Genomic DNA, 15774 nt, shown 5'->3' on the forward strand with positions numbered 1-15774 from the left:
CTCATATTTTTGCTAAAGGGCTGCATTACATGGAACAAAGTGTATTACACAGCAATAAAGAAAAGACTCAGAGGAGGTGGTGGGCGATGGACATGTAGAGGAGACATGAATGAGGCTGTGGAGCTAATGCAGAGCTGCTGCTGTATGTCATGCTAGCATAATATTGTCGTGTCTGGCATGAATGTTTGATGCACGTGGAAGTGCATGTGCAAGTGTGTATTATATGTGCGTGTGTGTGTGTGTGTCTGAGGAAGAGAAAAAGACAGACCGAGAGAAGGTTTGAACCTGAGTTGAGTTCACTCCGTCTTCAAATCTCCATGGTGACAAGAGGAGAAATGACTTTGAAATAACATGTATTTCTGAAACACATTAGTATATTAAGAAAAAAGTAACTGTGCTTTTCTTCCTATTTATTCCTGTTTTTTCTGCTTTTTCATCTGTCTTTCTACCTTTGTTTTTTTTTTACACTTTTTTATTAATTTCCAAGAAACAATACATAACTAAAGAAACATACACAAGACAAGAAAAACATAAAATAAGAATACATTAAAAAATATATGACAGAAATGAAGTAGATATACATAATAAATTATATAGAACATAAATAAACAAATAAATACATAATAATAAAAGTATATTGAAAGTAAACAAATAAATACATAATAATAAAAACATATTAAAATGAATAAATACATAATCAAATATATTGAAAATAAATAAATACATAATAATAAAAGTATATTAAAATTAAACAAATACATACAAATATATTAAAATAAATAAATACATCATAATACAAATATATTAAAATGAAAAAATAAAATAAACAAATGTTTCTCCTACAGCTAGTAATCTTTCTACCTTTGTTATTAATGGCTTACTTCTAAGTCTGTCTTTATGTTTGACACTGGAAGTTAAATAAGACACTTATAACCTTCACTTTGTCAATTTAAACTGCACCAACTTGCAGAACTCAAGCACACCTAAAGGCATGCACATCTTCAGCATTTGGTCATTAGGTCAAAGGTCAGTAGGGTTCAATGGTGCTGTAAAAGAATGTGCTTGGGGCTAAAGACATTCAAGAATTCCCAAATCTTTAATGATCCTTAAATAGGCTTTAAACCGAACGACCCCTGGTCTTATTTAACATTATTAGCAAGCAAGCCATGCCAAGGCCGAACCCAGAGGGCTTGTGTTTGCATCTCCACAGCCTGTCATACTACCCACCACCAGTCAGCCCAACTCAGCCTTTAGTCTCCCGGCTTGTCGATCTAGCCTCCTATGTGTGTGGCCAGACTGAGCTTCGGAGATCCAAGGTGTTAGGGAGGGGTTTTCTGTGAGCCTTCCTCAGGCTCAGCGCTCCTCTCTGGGCTGCAGAGCGCTCAGCCCTCAGCCTCTCTGGATCTGACGGAGGAAAGTCTGAACTGTGGTGAGGAGAAAGAGAGAGAGAGAGAGAGAGGGAGGAGGGAGAGAGAAGGACAAAAGGAGAAGAAAAATCTGGAAGCACTGCCATGAAGAAGAGTGAGTCATGTTCATGTGCTTGTGGGAGAATAGCCACTTCCTCAGTATTAAACACACACAAACACCAAACAAAATACGGCGATTTCTGAAGGCCGTCTGGCGTATTGATGGGAACAATGAGTGTGTTGGCAGTGCCAGTCGTGAAGACGTTGATGAGGCTGATGGAAGTAATGAAGACAATGACATCAGTCTTAATGACGATGATTAGGGCGGGGTGGGTTTGTGTTTGTGCCGGTTCGGTAAACTATTTTCTTGTGTGTGTGTGGTCACCAGTTTGTGGAAACAGACCTCGAACATCTGTAAGTCAAAGAAGCTCTCAGTTGGGAAGAAAAGAGCGTGAGTCTGGCGGCCCCCGGCTGATGTAATTGGTGGAAACGTCAGTGTCTGCGACCGGGATAAACGCTATCACAAAGTCACTTTGTCTCGTGTGTTAGAGTGTTTGCATCGACTCAGTTTAGACTCCCACACAATGACCCACATTATTTCACTTTTCTCCCTCCTGCTCGCATCTGTTTTCTCACACGCAGAAGACGTATAGATCTCCTTTTTCGCTCCTCTCCTCTTTCGTTACGTCGCTGCTGCGTGGCTACGTGGCAAGCGTTGGACTGTCAGGGCCTCTACTGTGGGTTTACTGCCTGCTGGCCCCCAGCCCAACCACACACACACACATATGGCCAGCCCACAGCCGTACAGCTGCAGGAGGGAGGGCTCGCTGGCAGATGCACACATCTGCTGGAGCTAGCTGCGCTGTCCTAATGCGGAGCTAACGGCTAACACAGAGCTGATTGTGAACCTTCGTGAATAGCTGGGGGAGAAAAAAAAAAAGTGGACGGCATGTTTGAAACTCTCTTAGCTCGACTCTTTAATTTGCAGGACTCATTCAATTTTCTCTGCCTGTCTGTCTCTCTTTCACTCACACACACACTAACACACACACACACACTCGCTCGCTGCCTGCTGTCTGTGGTATGACAGGCAGGACTAATGTTTGTTCTGGAGCAATAACACAATTAGGATTCCACACATTTCTGTCTCCACACACACTCAACGTGCGGCCCCCTTGTTCCCCCCCCTCTCCTCCCCATTTTCTCCCTTCTCCTCTTTCCTCCCGTCTTCTTTCCTTCCCCTCCTCCTCCTCTTCTTTCCGTCCTGCCCTTCTCTCAGTTAACAGATTGCTGTCAGTTCCGCCCTGCGCAGACAGGCAACAGATGATATTGATTTAATAACACCAAATTGCTTTGTTTTTGACAAAACTACAGAGCTGTCTCGGTCGTGTGTGTGTGTGTGTGTGTGTGTGTGTGTGTGTGTGTGTGTGTGTGTGTGCACTTTAGTCTTGGCACAGTTCTCCTATTCGGTCCACTGCTCTTCCGCTTCGGTTTCGATGCAGGTGATCTTCCACCGTACACCAATTAACCTTCTCTCTCTCTCGCACACACTGGAGCTACTCTCCCTCAGCTCCTGACCTGAGTGTAAAAAAGCCATTTCCTCTTCATTTTGTTCACAAGGAAAACCGATGCCTCACCCACCTCTTCCTCCCCCCCTTCTCAACTCTTTCTTCCTCTGCACTCCCTCTACTGTCTCCTCACCTTTCTTTCTCTCTGACCCTATTCTGCTGTGTGTTGAGGGTGTTGTCTTGATCCTGTGTATGTGTGTGTGTGTGTGTGCAGTTATGTAACTGTAGTCTGTCCCTGGGAATGGGCCGCTGCTTCTTTGAGCTGCGCTCCTACTTCCTCCCGCCCACTGCCCCGGCGAACAGCCTATAACGGGAGCCGATGGTTTTCCCGTCAGCCAGTGGGAGAGGGGAGCTGTGTTTTGACAGGGTGGTGGAATGCGAGGGAGGTGGGGTCTTTCCAGGAAGTGGATGGCAATAGAGTCAGATCCTGGAGTCTTTTGGCTGAGCTACTTATTTGGCACCCTGGAAAAGAATTCAATGTGATACACTTTTCTTTTTATGTGGAAACGAGCCGAATCAAAGCTGTTTGAGTTTTGTTTTTCTGTGTGTACAAGAGCAAGTTGTTGTATTTCCACTGAATGAAAGAATTCTTCTTGTCTTTTCTATCTTTTGATTCAAGTTATCTGAAGTTGATGTCAAAGAGAAAGATGGACAGAGAACTAGGGGTGGGAAAATAATCGATTTACTTTACGATTTTTTTGTTTTACAATTTTTAAATAGATTTTTTTAATGCCAGAATCGATGTATTTGCTTCATTTGAGTCAATACAGAGGTAGAAGGATGTTACCGCTTTTATTGTTGTAGTCTGAGTAACTTGACGTCGTATCCGTTCCGTATCCGTTCCGTATCCGTTCCGTATCCGTTCCGTATCCTTCAACCAAAACAAACCGCAGCCGGCCGCCGCGAGCCGAATTGAAAAAGTAGAAAACGGCGGAGGGTCGGCGTGGATACGACCTTAACTCTCACATTTTAAATCCAACGTGGTAAACACTACACAGTACGGAAACACTTTGGGTTTCATACATTGCCAGGAAAAGCAGAGCTAGACATCATGGCTAAAGCTGCATGCTAACTCTGTCATGGACAGGAAACGTTATCATATTGCCGTAACATGCGATCGAGCCAGCCGTCACTCTCATCTTCGTGGTCAAATCGGCCGACGCTACAACTGTAGATCACCCATATACTGACCTATAATGTTAAATGCATTCAAAGGGAGGAGGTAGGGAGAGGCAGAGTGAAGGCTGACTCGAAGTCACTGGGTCATCTGTTTCTGGCCTGTGTTCCTGGAAACCAGGCCTGATGAGAGGATTGGATGGGTGGGTAGATGGATGGATGGGAGGATGACAGGGGAGAAAGGCTTTGCCCAGGGTGCTTATTTTCTGTGTCTGTGTGTGTGTGTGTGCGTGTGGAGGTTGAGGGATGGACGGGGAGAGGAGAAGTGCTGAGCCTGACGTTTACCAGGCTGAGTCCTGACTTGTCGGCGCTCCGGCTGCACACAATGATCTGCAGAATGCCTGGCATTTAGAGGAAACAAGGGAAGAAAAAGGAGAGAAAATAAAAGAGAAAAAGTAGTTCCATGAAAGGAGTAATCCAGGAAAAATAATTAATACACAGTGATGTTTTTATGCCACCTAATCTGGGATTCATTAAGTGCAGCATGACAGTTCAAGATTTCATCAGACAGTTCGGGGTGTTCCTGCATTTCCCAGCACTAACTGCAGATTGTTAATAGCTCCTCATCTGCCTTGAGTTATGCGCGAGATGCAGGCGAGGCAACCGACCGCGGTTTAACCTTGGAGACTCATTTGCATTCTGTAAAAGTGGGGAAATGCTCGTTCTTGCAGGGAATGTGGGACGTGGCAATGGCAAAACTTCCAGAACTGCAACCTTGTTGTGATAGGGATAGCCAGAGCTCGAGGGAGAAATTCGACGTCCTATATTGCGTTTGATGTGTTTTGCAGATATTCCCGGTTTGGCAGGTGTGCCTGGTGATGCAACAGATCGTCCTGCGCCCAGACAATCACAAGTTCACCTTGTTTTTGTAGACGTATCCTTGAGAAAGACGATGGACATTTAATTGGTAGTTCATTCGTAGATTTGTAAGAGTGCCAGCTAAATGTGCTATAAACTTTCATAATAGCAATGTTACCTTCAAGAGGACACATTTTCTTTTCCATCACCTTGAGGGATTGTTCAGGAGACCGATGTTTTTTATCCAGAAATGATGACATGATTGATTGATGCTGCAGGGAAAAGGTAACAGCAACCTCTACGTTCGCTGTGGCATTGAGGGAACTTGAATACAAGTTTTAAAAAAGAGAGACACCTGTTGGAAGTGAATTGAAAGCCGTAAGCAGCAGCTGGTTTGTTGAGGCTTCGCCATCAGGTGCTGGATCTCATCTGTTTAGGGGGGATGAAAAAAGATGCTCAGTTCAGGGGGTTTGAAGAGGAGCTTGTTCATACACGGTTTGCAAGTGGAACGTGTGTGTGTGTGTCTGCGCTCGTATGTGTCCGTTGCATTCCTCTCCACCCGTTCCGAGTTCTTCTTCGTGGATGACATATCATTACCGCAATTACAGGGCAGGAAGACTTCGACCATAGACGCACACACACACACACACAGAGAGAGAGAGAGAGGCGTGCACACATATAGGCGCTGCACAAATGTATGCGCACACGAGCCAAATGCATGAATAAGAACAAGCTGAAACTCTGAATTTTGCTTCAGACACTTTTTCCTCTGTCGCTCTCTTTCAGCCTCTCAATGCACACCCTCTCTCTCCCTCTCTCTTACACACACACACACACACACACACAGGCTGCATATGTGCAGAAAGCTGCCAGCCGACGTGGGAACCCGAAGAGGTTCCATCTTTTATAAATCCCCTCTCTGTCTTTCCCAAATGTGTGTGTGTGTGTTCACGCTCCCCTCAGAGTAAGCACAAGCACAGCATTCCTCTTTGCCTTCCTCTCCACCCTTCTTTCCCTCCCTCCTTCTCTGCATCTCCCCCTTCTCCAGCCCACCTCTCTCCCTCTCTCTCTCTCTCTCTCTCTTCTGGTAAAAAGGTACTCCATCTGTGTGTGTGTGTGTGTGTGTGTGTGTGTGTGTGTGTGTGCATGTTAGAAAGAGGGTGAGTGAGAAAGAGAGAGCAGGTCTCCTACACTGAATACCTTTTGTAAAAGGAGCTGGGGTTGAATGGGAGTGGTGTTGGTGGCAGTTTCCCACCATATTTAGAAGCTACCCCCCCCTCCCTCTTTCTCTAAACATGCACACACACACACATGAATGTGTCTGTGTGCGTGCGTATTAAATGCCAGCACAGATTAAAGTTGTCAGTTGATAAAATGGGTTTAAAAGGACTTGGATCAATCACAGTCACGTTTGGCATGAACTTTGTTTGTGTGCATTTGTATATCTGTGTGTGTGTGTGTGTGTGCGCGTGCGTGTGTGTTTGTGTGTGTGCGCTGCAGTGAATAGAAGGGATAGAATGGATAGCCATTCAGTTCTGACACCTGAGAGCATTCCTCGCTTCTTAACACACCCAGAACGAGGAAGAGGATACCTGCACCTCTGTCTCCTCTCTGTTATCTCTCTCCTTCTGTGTCGCCACATTTACATGCACATTAGAGATCAGTTACACTGATGTGGTTTTTCTTTTTTTAAAGCTTATACCAGTGTCCAATATACGCTGTCAATACAGGAAGCGCATTCATGATGACATATTCACATGAGGCCACTTTTCCGGGTTAATGCGTCATCCCCGTTAAACCACAAAATTACAGAGAATAACATGACCGAATTAGCAAATAAAGTCCAGTTTCAGTTTCATTTCCTTGTCTTGTTTCTCTGTTTCGTTACTGTGAAGATGTTTCTCTTCTGTCTTTTTGTTTGTCTATACCTCCTCCTTTCATGGCCATATTTTCCTCCTGCTGTCTGTACCTCTCTAATCTCCGGCCTTCCTCTTCCCTCTGTCTTCTTTTATTCTCTCTATTTAACCTCTTTGTCACCAGAAAACACTCCAGAAACTAGATGAACACGTGTCGTGCATCAGGAGCCGTGATTATTAGTAGGAATCGACTCTCTTGCTTTTAATCACATGGTTGCTGGTATTTAAAAATGGAGGTTGTGTAAGATTCTTGTGTATATCAGCAGTTCAGTAGTCCAAACTCCACCCCAGGATTTTGCAGCCCAATGAAAACTAGTAGCTTGGTTGCAGGGCAGGGTTTTTTTTTTGCGGTAGGAATCAAGAAACCAAAATGAGAACCAGCTCTAAGTTCCTGAAAGTGTTCCTAAGTTCCTGGAAACATTGGTGTGCTGGAAAAAAATGGGCTCAGATTCAGTCTTTCTCTCCGTTAGTGGATATTATTACGGTGTGTAGCTGGTTATGGTTTCTGCGCTAAATTGTTATCCAGGACGGGAAACAGTGGTGTATTTAGCAGAACTGACCAAAAAGGCCAAGGTCTTTTCATGAAGCCATGTTTGTTTTAATTGAGATGCAATGCTCTGACATAATGCGGTTCTCTGTTCTGCATATCAGTGTGTTTACGTACATATGTCGGTTTGATATCAACACATGCATAGTTCCTCGACAGCATATTCATCTTTTGTAATTATCCAAATGGTAAAACAACACTCAACAAAGACAAAGACAAGGCCGTTGATACAACCGAGCAATTGCAGTGAATTTGCAATCAAATAATGCACCACATTTCATACCTTGTTTAGCATTCTACCAGTCAACAGAGTGGCTTCAGACACACCACAGTACATAACAGTGATAGAAAGGGACATTCCTCAGACAAAAAAAGTAGCCGTTACTGACTTTTATTGCAGATTAGGTCTGTGTGGCTCTCAAAGTTCAACTGCTTTCTGTCCGAGTTTCCAGACCGTTATAGATTCCCACCATCTCCGCTGCCCGTCCCCTGATAATGGGGCAAGATTACATCTGAAATCAATGCTTATCTCTTTTGGTGATACATTCACTCCTGAGAAGGACTCGTCACATGAGTCGTGTGTGAACCATGCATTCATCATCCTCTAAAAAGCGTTAGCAGATTTTAGAATGGATCAGGTGGATTACACATGAGCAAAGTCATCCATAAATTTATCAGCCCCATGATTGGAGCTGAAATGAAATGTTATTCTACATATTTGAGCTCAAAGTTTTAAGCTTTTTAAAATGTTTAAAACTCCCAAACAAACTTTTTTTTTTACTACAGCGTAAACCTCTTATACCTCTTATGTGTTCACGTCTGTCTGGGTCAAATTGATCACTGTAAGCCAATTTTTTTCTTCTTTTCCTTTTTTTTCCTCATGCATAGATTACCATCTAGTTGACATCAGTGTATTTCTTTACATGAATACAAAGTAATGAAACAGACAGCTTTCACTATTCATTGAATTTCATTGACTCTTTCAAAATACAGTACTTAATAAAAATGAATTACATCAGAATAAACCTCTTGAGATGCATCATCTCGTTTTCGAGTTAGTCCCAAACAAACACTTACAACACAAATGGAAAACGGAACAATACAAGACACAATGCAATATGACACAAAAGAGACAAAACAAACAACATAACCAAACAAATAATAAACTAAATCCCGAAGTGAAAAATAACATCAATAATAAAGAAAAAAATTATAAGAAAAATAGAAAAGAAAAAAAGTAAGACCTTAGACTAGACACAATCAAACGATCAATGATCAGTCTCTGAACAGAGAGAGCGGAACAGTGACGATATTACTGAAAGCACTGGCAGTCTGTTTTAAGACGAGAAAACAAAACATTTAAAATAAGCGAAGTGATGACAGAGAATGAATATTTAAAGGTAACTTATTCCAATCGGAAGGAACCTGAATCATAAAAGCTGTTTTACCAACTTCTTACAGTACAGCTGTTCCAGCTTCAACCACAGGTGCTTTCCCCATGCACATTCGTTTTCTGTCTCCATCACTAGCAGCCATACATAGCCTACATTTTTTATTGAGAGAAAATCACTTTCTAATTTACGGAATTACTGTAGTTTTACTTTTTTTTCTCCATATGTTGTCATGTATGAAAAGACCCTACTTGGTTACTATATATAGGAATGATTCTGCCTCAAGGTTTTTGACCCATGTAAGCAATGTAACCATGGACACCATAAGAGGTTTCCGCCGTATACAGAGCTGAAAAAGCCTCTTACTGCCGTCATTAACAGCCGAGGAAAAGTACAAACTAAGAGAGTCAGACATGCCGATGGACTGATTCAGCATCGCTCTGCATGCCGAATGCCAGGACACGACTGACTTTGATCTCCCCGGTTGCAAGACTTAAAAAGCAGCAGTTAACCTGAAGGAATACATGGATGGCCAATTAGCTAATGTTAGCCTTATATCACCTGTGGCTTCTCTCACCGGGCTGCTAGAAACCGCACGCTGTCACAGTGTTTTATTTTCCTCACGTCATCTCGTCAATCTCTGTGGTCGGAAGAAGAAGAAGAAGTGGACATGTAATCAGTAATTCATTCAGAAAAGGAGATGTACAGGTTGGTAAGAGAGCACATGGGATCATTTTCGAGTATTGTTGTTATTTTTGCAATATACTGTATATAAAAAATTCAAGACTATTTTCCAAGGCCAAATTTCTCAAGAGATTTTGCCTGTTGCACAAATGTGTGTGTGTGTGTGTGTGTGTTTCTCGGGAGAAAGAGGTGTGAAGCAGTCGACTGGAAGTAAGTCAGACAGTCTGTTATGTGGTTGTGAATATCCATTATGCTTCATCAGGATGGACAAACCGGAGTCATCGGGCGTGCGTGTGTGAATGATAAATGGCTGTATGAGTAATGACCGTCGTGTTATGAGGTCAGAGCTTGCTCCTGAACATCTAGTGCTTCTGTGTGTGTGTGTGTGTGTGTGCGTTACATCTCGGTGTGTGTTTTACTCTATGCATCTTTTATGTTGGAGAGGCAGTTTCCATGCTTACACAGGGCTTTCTGTCTAATGACACAGACACGTGTACATGCACACATGCACACTCATGCTCTTTCACACACAAACGTTCATACGCCTGGACAAGTGGGTGATTGTTTTCTGGATTCAACATGGAATTTTTCAATTTAACATTTTATCCCTGCTGGGAATCGACACCTTATTCCTCCCACATTCCACAGGGGAACGGAAACCACTGTGTGTGTGTGTGTGTGTGGTGATTTTCTGAAGCTATCAACAGCAGCATCCATCTGGTAATGATTCCACTCGAAAAACAAAGGTCATTATTCATTCATCGATAAATTTAATTTCCAGATATGTGCATTGGATCCTGTAGGAAACAAAAAGTGCATCTACATTTTCCCCTACATTTAACTCCCAGCATGCCTCAGCCCAACAACGCACATAGTCCCAAAGTCAGACAAATCAGACGTCAGTAGACAAAAAAAGGATAATCAGTTGTTTTTTTAAACTTGCTTCTGCTCTGTGCAATTTCACACATCACTTGCTCCAAATTGCAGCGAAAGGTTAAGTGTTTAAATTTAGAGGATGCCAATGCCAAGAAATTCTATAACAAGACCTCATCAGTAAGCTGAACACAACACATTGTGTTTATCTACCAGACTGCTCCGTGATTGCTCTGAAGAAATAGTTTGACATTATGGGATTTATGCTTATTCGAGAGTGAGAAGATCGATACCACCCGTGTCTGTGCGCTGAATATGAAGCTAGAGCCGGTTAGCTTCGCATAAAGACTGAAAGCAGAGGGGAAACGGCTAGCCCGGTTTTGAAAGAAGCCAAGAAATAGTCGGCAGGGAGCCATGGCCAAAGTAACTTTTGGAGTCTGATAGCCAAACGATATTGGTCATCGTCACCCACTCTCACTGACTGCTGCGATGCAATTTGATATTCCTGGCGCTGTCCGTAGTACTGAAACGGAGCGGAGAGGAGATCGACAGACAGACCGACAGAACACGTCACCTAGTTTGGTTTCTTTTCGTGGTTGTAAAGAGAGAGACGGCGAGAGCTGCAAGCTGTATCTGCGTCTCCCTCGGCTGATTTTGACAGAGAATCATTCATAAATTTAAAAAGTATCTAGCACTCTGATAGTGTTACGTTCTTATGTGAGTAATCTGATTAATAATTGCAGCCTATTCTTTAATTTTGAAATAGTAGCCTTAAGGGCCGTTCACATGTAGCAACTAAAAACGTGTTGAAAAACGCCAGCCGTGCCGCTTTCATCCTTTTATCCAGGTGCTTGGGAGGTTGCGTTTCTGTCACGCCTGCCGTTACTAAGCAACCAAAACCTGCATGCTGCGATGCGATGATGAAGTTGAAGTTCCAAATGTTGAATTGTGTTCATCTCGGGGCGCAGCCGTCACGCCCTGAAAAATAGGCACTTGGGAAGGCTTGCGTGTCTCGACAGCCTTAAAGTGTTCTGTAACGTTACTCAATACTCATACATACTGTATATCAGTATACTGTAGTTATATCCATGGTTTATCTAAAGGTTGACTTCTCTGTTTTGTTGTGACCTGACCCTTAAGAAAAGAATAAGTGACCTTTTAGACAAGTAGACCAGTTTTCTTTCAGGTACAATACCATGGTAGCTTTTATTTTTGGTGGCTTATTTCCAGTTGAAATTCCTCACTTCCTGTATGCAGATAGACTTCCTGTCGGTAACCTCACCCGACACCAGAATCCCTTGGAACATCATACCAGCGCACACTTTTTGCAATCTCATTTCTACTTGTGATTCAGGCCGATGATGAGTATTCATGAGTCAAAAGATTGTAGGAATATAATGAATTTCTTCAGGAAATGAGGGCTTATTTCAAGAACACGGGGTTATTGGAAGACATGTCTTGGACTGTCCTCCTCTTCATTTGCTCTCCATCTATCATATAAGCCGATCCTTCATTTACTTATTCCCTCTCTCTCTCTCTTCCTCCCTTCTTTCTTCCCTGTCTCGCTCTTCTCTTTTTCCTGGCAGAGTTGCGAGTGGTGTTACCATCTGTCTGTGATGTGTCCTGGACGCAACTCTCTCTCTGTGTGTGTGTGTGTGTGTGTGTGTGTGTGTTGAAGGCAGGATGGCCAGGCTGAACTGGGAACGGGGCTCAGATGGAGAAAGAGGGAGCGTTTAAGAACAAAATCAAGAAATAAAAGAGGAGATAGAGTCAGAAAGACACTGAGTGATGTGTGTGTTTGTGTTGCAACAGTGCGAGCCGCAGCTGTGTGATCTACTAACCCTTTCAAAGACCTCGTCAGTGCTAGAAGACGACCAGCTGAAAGAAAAGACATGCAATGACACACAGCTGTTTTCAGAGGAATGCTGAACTGGATATTGGATATATACAGTATGTCTTTACTGAAATGAATAGCAACTCCGTAATGCATACTGCATGGGTGTGTTTGTGTGTGTGTTAATAGCAGCTTATAGCCATTAGTCAGTAGCTCTTTAGCAGCGATTTCACTCGGCAGCGTTGAATACGTCATTCAGTAATCTACCTCTGGTAATCAATCTGTGTGTTTTTGTATATGTGTTCATATGTATGCGTTAGGTTCTGCAGTTCTTTGTGTATGTACTGTATATGAGTGTGTTTATGCCCCCAGGAGACAGCATATATATCACTGCTGACGTAAGTGTGTGAATGAGTTCAAGTTAGCAGCTCGGTTAAAACCCCGGTGAGCACCGCATGCACGGCCAACACACATTGCCTCTTTTCTTTGGTTCTTGCCCTATAGCCAATTTGGTAAAGCCATATTATTTTCCACTTAAGATGAATGGCCTCGGTTGTTGTTTTTATTTTTTTTTTCATAATTACGCTTCTTGGTTTTTACTGCTGTTATTATACAAGCGAAGAAGCCACATCCACATTTAGCTCTCCGGGTTTACTCTCCAAAGAGCGGCATCACCGTTGACCCCAGAAGGCCTCGGAGCACATCCTATTCTTGATGTGTTTGCGTGTTTATATGGAATTCTGATCTGCTGTGTGCTTTATTTAGAAAGCTAACAGCAGGTGCAGTAATCCCTATTCACCTATCAAACTAAGACCTCATTCAGCCAATATTTCTATTTTGTATTAATCCTCCAAACAGGATATTCACTGTAATCCCTCCTGTATTTTACTATTGTTGATGGTGAAGTGCTTTGAGCTAGTCTCCCACTCTCATCTCTCTTTTTACTCTGCCTCTTTCATCTTTTTTTCTTTTATATTGACATGATGTGACTTGTTGTATTTTACCAAAGCCTATCCAAAGACAACATATTAGGAAAGTATTAATGTTAATCTGTTAGAAACACAAGTATAATGCGGTCTCCTCTGTCTCTTTCTATGCGTCTACTTTATTTCCTCTTGTGCACAAGGTTATTTTTCTTACCTTTTGTAGACTGGACCAATTACAGTATCTATCTTTCCATTGTTCTGTTTGTGTGCACCTTTCTTAGAATAAACGCCCTCTCTTTCTAGCTCATTCTACTATACCAGTGTTCGTATGGCTATTCATGTTTCCCGTACACCTCTGTTATTAGAAATATATCTGCGTTTTGATCCAAGTTCTTATCCTTAAATTGGGATGGAAACGGCATAACTACAGTAGTGGAAACAGACACATTTAATAAAAGCTCCTCAACAATGCAGAGAGGTTTTCACGCTCACATGAAGTGGAAAATAGTTTTATAGATGAGGATTTTCCACAATACACACAGATGAAAAACACACTGGTTGGCCGGCCTAATACAGGTTTGGCATAATCTGGTATCACACTTCATTGTATAACAGGAGTAGTTTGACATTTTGGGAAATATTGGCTGTCTTAGTGAGAGTTAGATAGAGGATACATCTGTCTGTTTAATATGTGGTTCTCAACCAGGGGTCCAGGGACCCCCAGGGGTCCTTGAGGGAGTACCAGGAGGTCCCCAGAAAAATGGGGAATAGTTTATAGTCATAAGAGTGACTTTTCTGTAGTGCTGACCAGAGCGCTTCGACCGTTGCCATGGTATTCAACTTCCAAATCAGTATTTGAATGCTTCGTTTTTTTTGTTTTTGTTTTTTTGTTTATATTTAAGTATGTCATAATAATGTTCGACAGCTTCGAATACCTTCAGATATTACTCACCGAAGCTTCGAAGCCCAAAAAATGGTATTCGGAACAGCCCTACTATTCTGATCATAGTTATCTCCTCAACTGTATTAGACAACTGTAGAATTCTGGTCTCCATCTAAACATATTATAAACATAAGTGTGAAACAATTTCTTTAAAAAAGTAAGTTTGGACTTTCTGAAACTTAAAATCTGTCCAACAAATGTTGTTTGTTGCTTATGCTATAAAGCTATATTTTATTATATCTTCACTAGTAAAGATCACTCTTCCTTTTTTTCTCGTCTCGGTGTTTTTTGACATTCTGTGGAATCCTGTTTGATTGAACCAGGGAAACCCCTAACCCGGTTTTTACTTTTCATGTTGTGTTTGTTCTCGTCACGATATGTGTGTATTTATAACTGAACAATACTGACGTCTTCCCCTGTTCCTCTTTCTCTCTGTACTTTCCCAGGTAGGGCAGTTCAGTGAATTTCTCCATGAATGTACGTCACAATGATGATGACAGACCAGATTCCACTGGACTTGGCTCCGCCCCCCCTACTGAACGGGGAGGTCCCCCTGATGCCTCACATGGTTAACGGGGACGCTGCGCAGCAGGTAAGCGGATTCACGCGCACGTCTGTCATTTGCATTCAGTCATCCTTGCAGAATGAGTGTACAAAATGCAGCCACCTCCTTTCAGCATTCCTGTGTTTCCATGCACACACGCACCGACCATATGCATTCAAGAATACACATCAAACAGTCATGCGGGCACTTCTCTTTTGTTGTCATTTCGTCACATGGCTCAGGGGTTGTTGTTGGCATAGGTAATGAATAGCTGCCAAGCTGTTACGGGAAAGCATTTGTCATACAACAGGAACAAGACCGACCCGTACAGGCACATACACTAACATCGTTCAATCTCAGAGAGAGCTCCATTGATGGATCCCAGGCCTTAGCTTAAATTACGTTGGAAAAGGATTCTCTGAGGCTGAACGATCTTATCAGAAGCCGCAGTGCCAACTGGATCCACCTTCAAAGTACAAAACCCCACCCGAGCTCCCGGCACAGGCGGGAGGCAATTAAAAGCATCACAGTTAATTGACCTGGATCTAATCCTGTTGTCACAGATATATTTTTACACCATGCACTTTTTTGGTAGATGAGACATGATGATGATGATGATGATGTTTATGCGTCGTCCCCGGCCTGTTTCCCTCACAGCCCAGAGGAAGCATGGTGGGAGTGTTTTGGCTGCGACACATAACAGTTAGGGGGGTTTTTGGCTGTAACACACGGCAGTTAGGGAGCTCTTTTTATTGTAACACCCTGCAGTTTAGACTCGGTTCCCAGTGTGGAATCAGGGATCTAGACCCATGATTATATAGATTTCACTCTGCGTGCTCGTGTGTGTCCTTGTTTGTGTGTTTTTGTTTGTTTCTTGGTGTGTGTGTGTGTGTGTGTGTTCTTTTACCCTTTTAGCGTCTGTGTGGGCACACGAGTGTCTGTGTTGAGTCTTGAGTACATAGTATATTTGTGTTTGTCTGCTTAAGTGTCTATCAGCCTTCCTGTCTGTCTATCTGTGTCTGCCTGCCCACACCTGTATGTGTGTTTATCTGTGTCTGTGTGTGTCCTTCGGTGCATGCAAGCAAAGACAACATTGTTAGGGTGCATAACATATCATTCTACTACATGATATGCATAATTGAGGAAATCGTATAAAGAGCCAAAGCGC

General features: G+C 42.7%; 1 protein-coding gene across 2 annotated transcripts in view; it reads left to right on the forward strand.

The window, feature by feature from the left end:
• fndc3ba (fibronectin type III domain containing 3Ba) overlaps positions 1 to 15774 on the forward strand; it is a 108118-nt gene that overhangs the window by 12713 nt on the left and 79631 nt on the right. Inside the window, exon 2 of one of the 2 annotated variants that reach the window (XM_074660344.1) lies at positions 14509 to 14654. In XM_074660344.1, the coding sequence (XP_074516445.1) occupies positions 14538 to 14654 (117 nt within the window). In that variant the 5' untranslated portion in view covers positions 14509 to 14537. The remainder of the gene's footprint in view (positions 1 to 14508; positions 14655 to 15774) is intronic. The other variant, XM_074660343.1, reaches the window with a different exon arrangement.

The sequence above is a fragment of the Sebastes fasciatus genome, chromosome 15 (genome assembly GCF_043250625.1).
Source record: "Sebastes fasciatus isolate fSebFas1 chromosome 15, fSebFas1.pri, whole genome shotgun sequence".
Taxonomy (NCBI): domain Eukaryota; kingdom Metazoa; phylum Chordata; class Actinopteri; order Perciformes; family Sebastidae; genus Sebastes; species Sebastes fasciatus.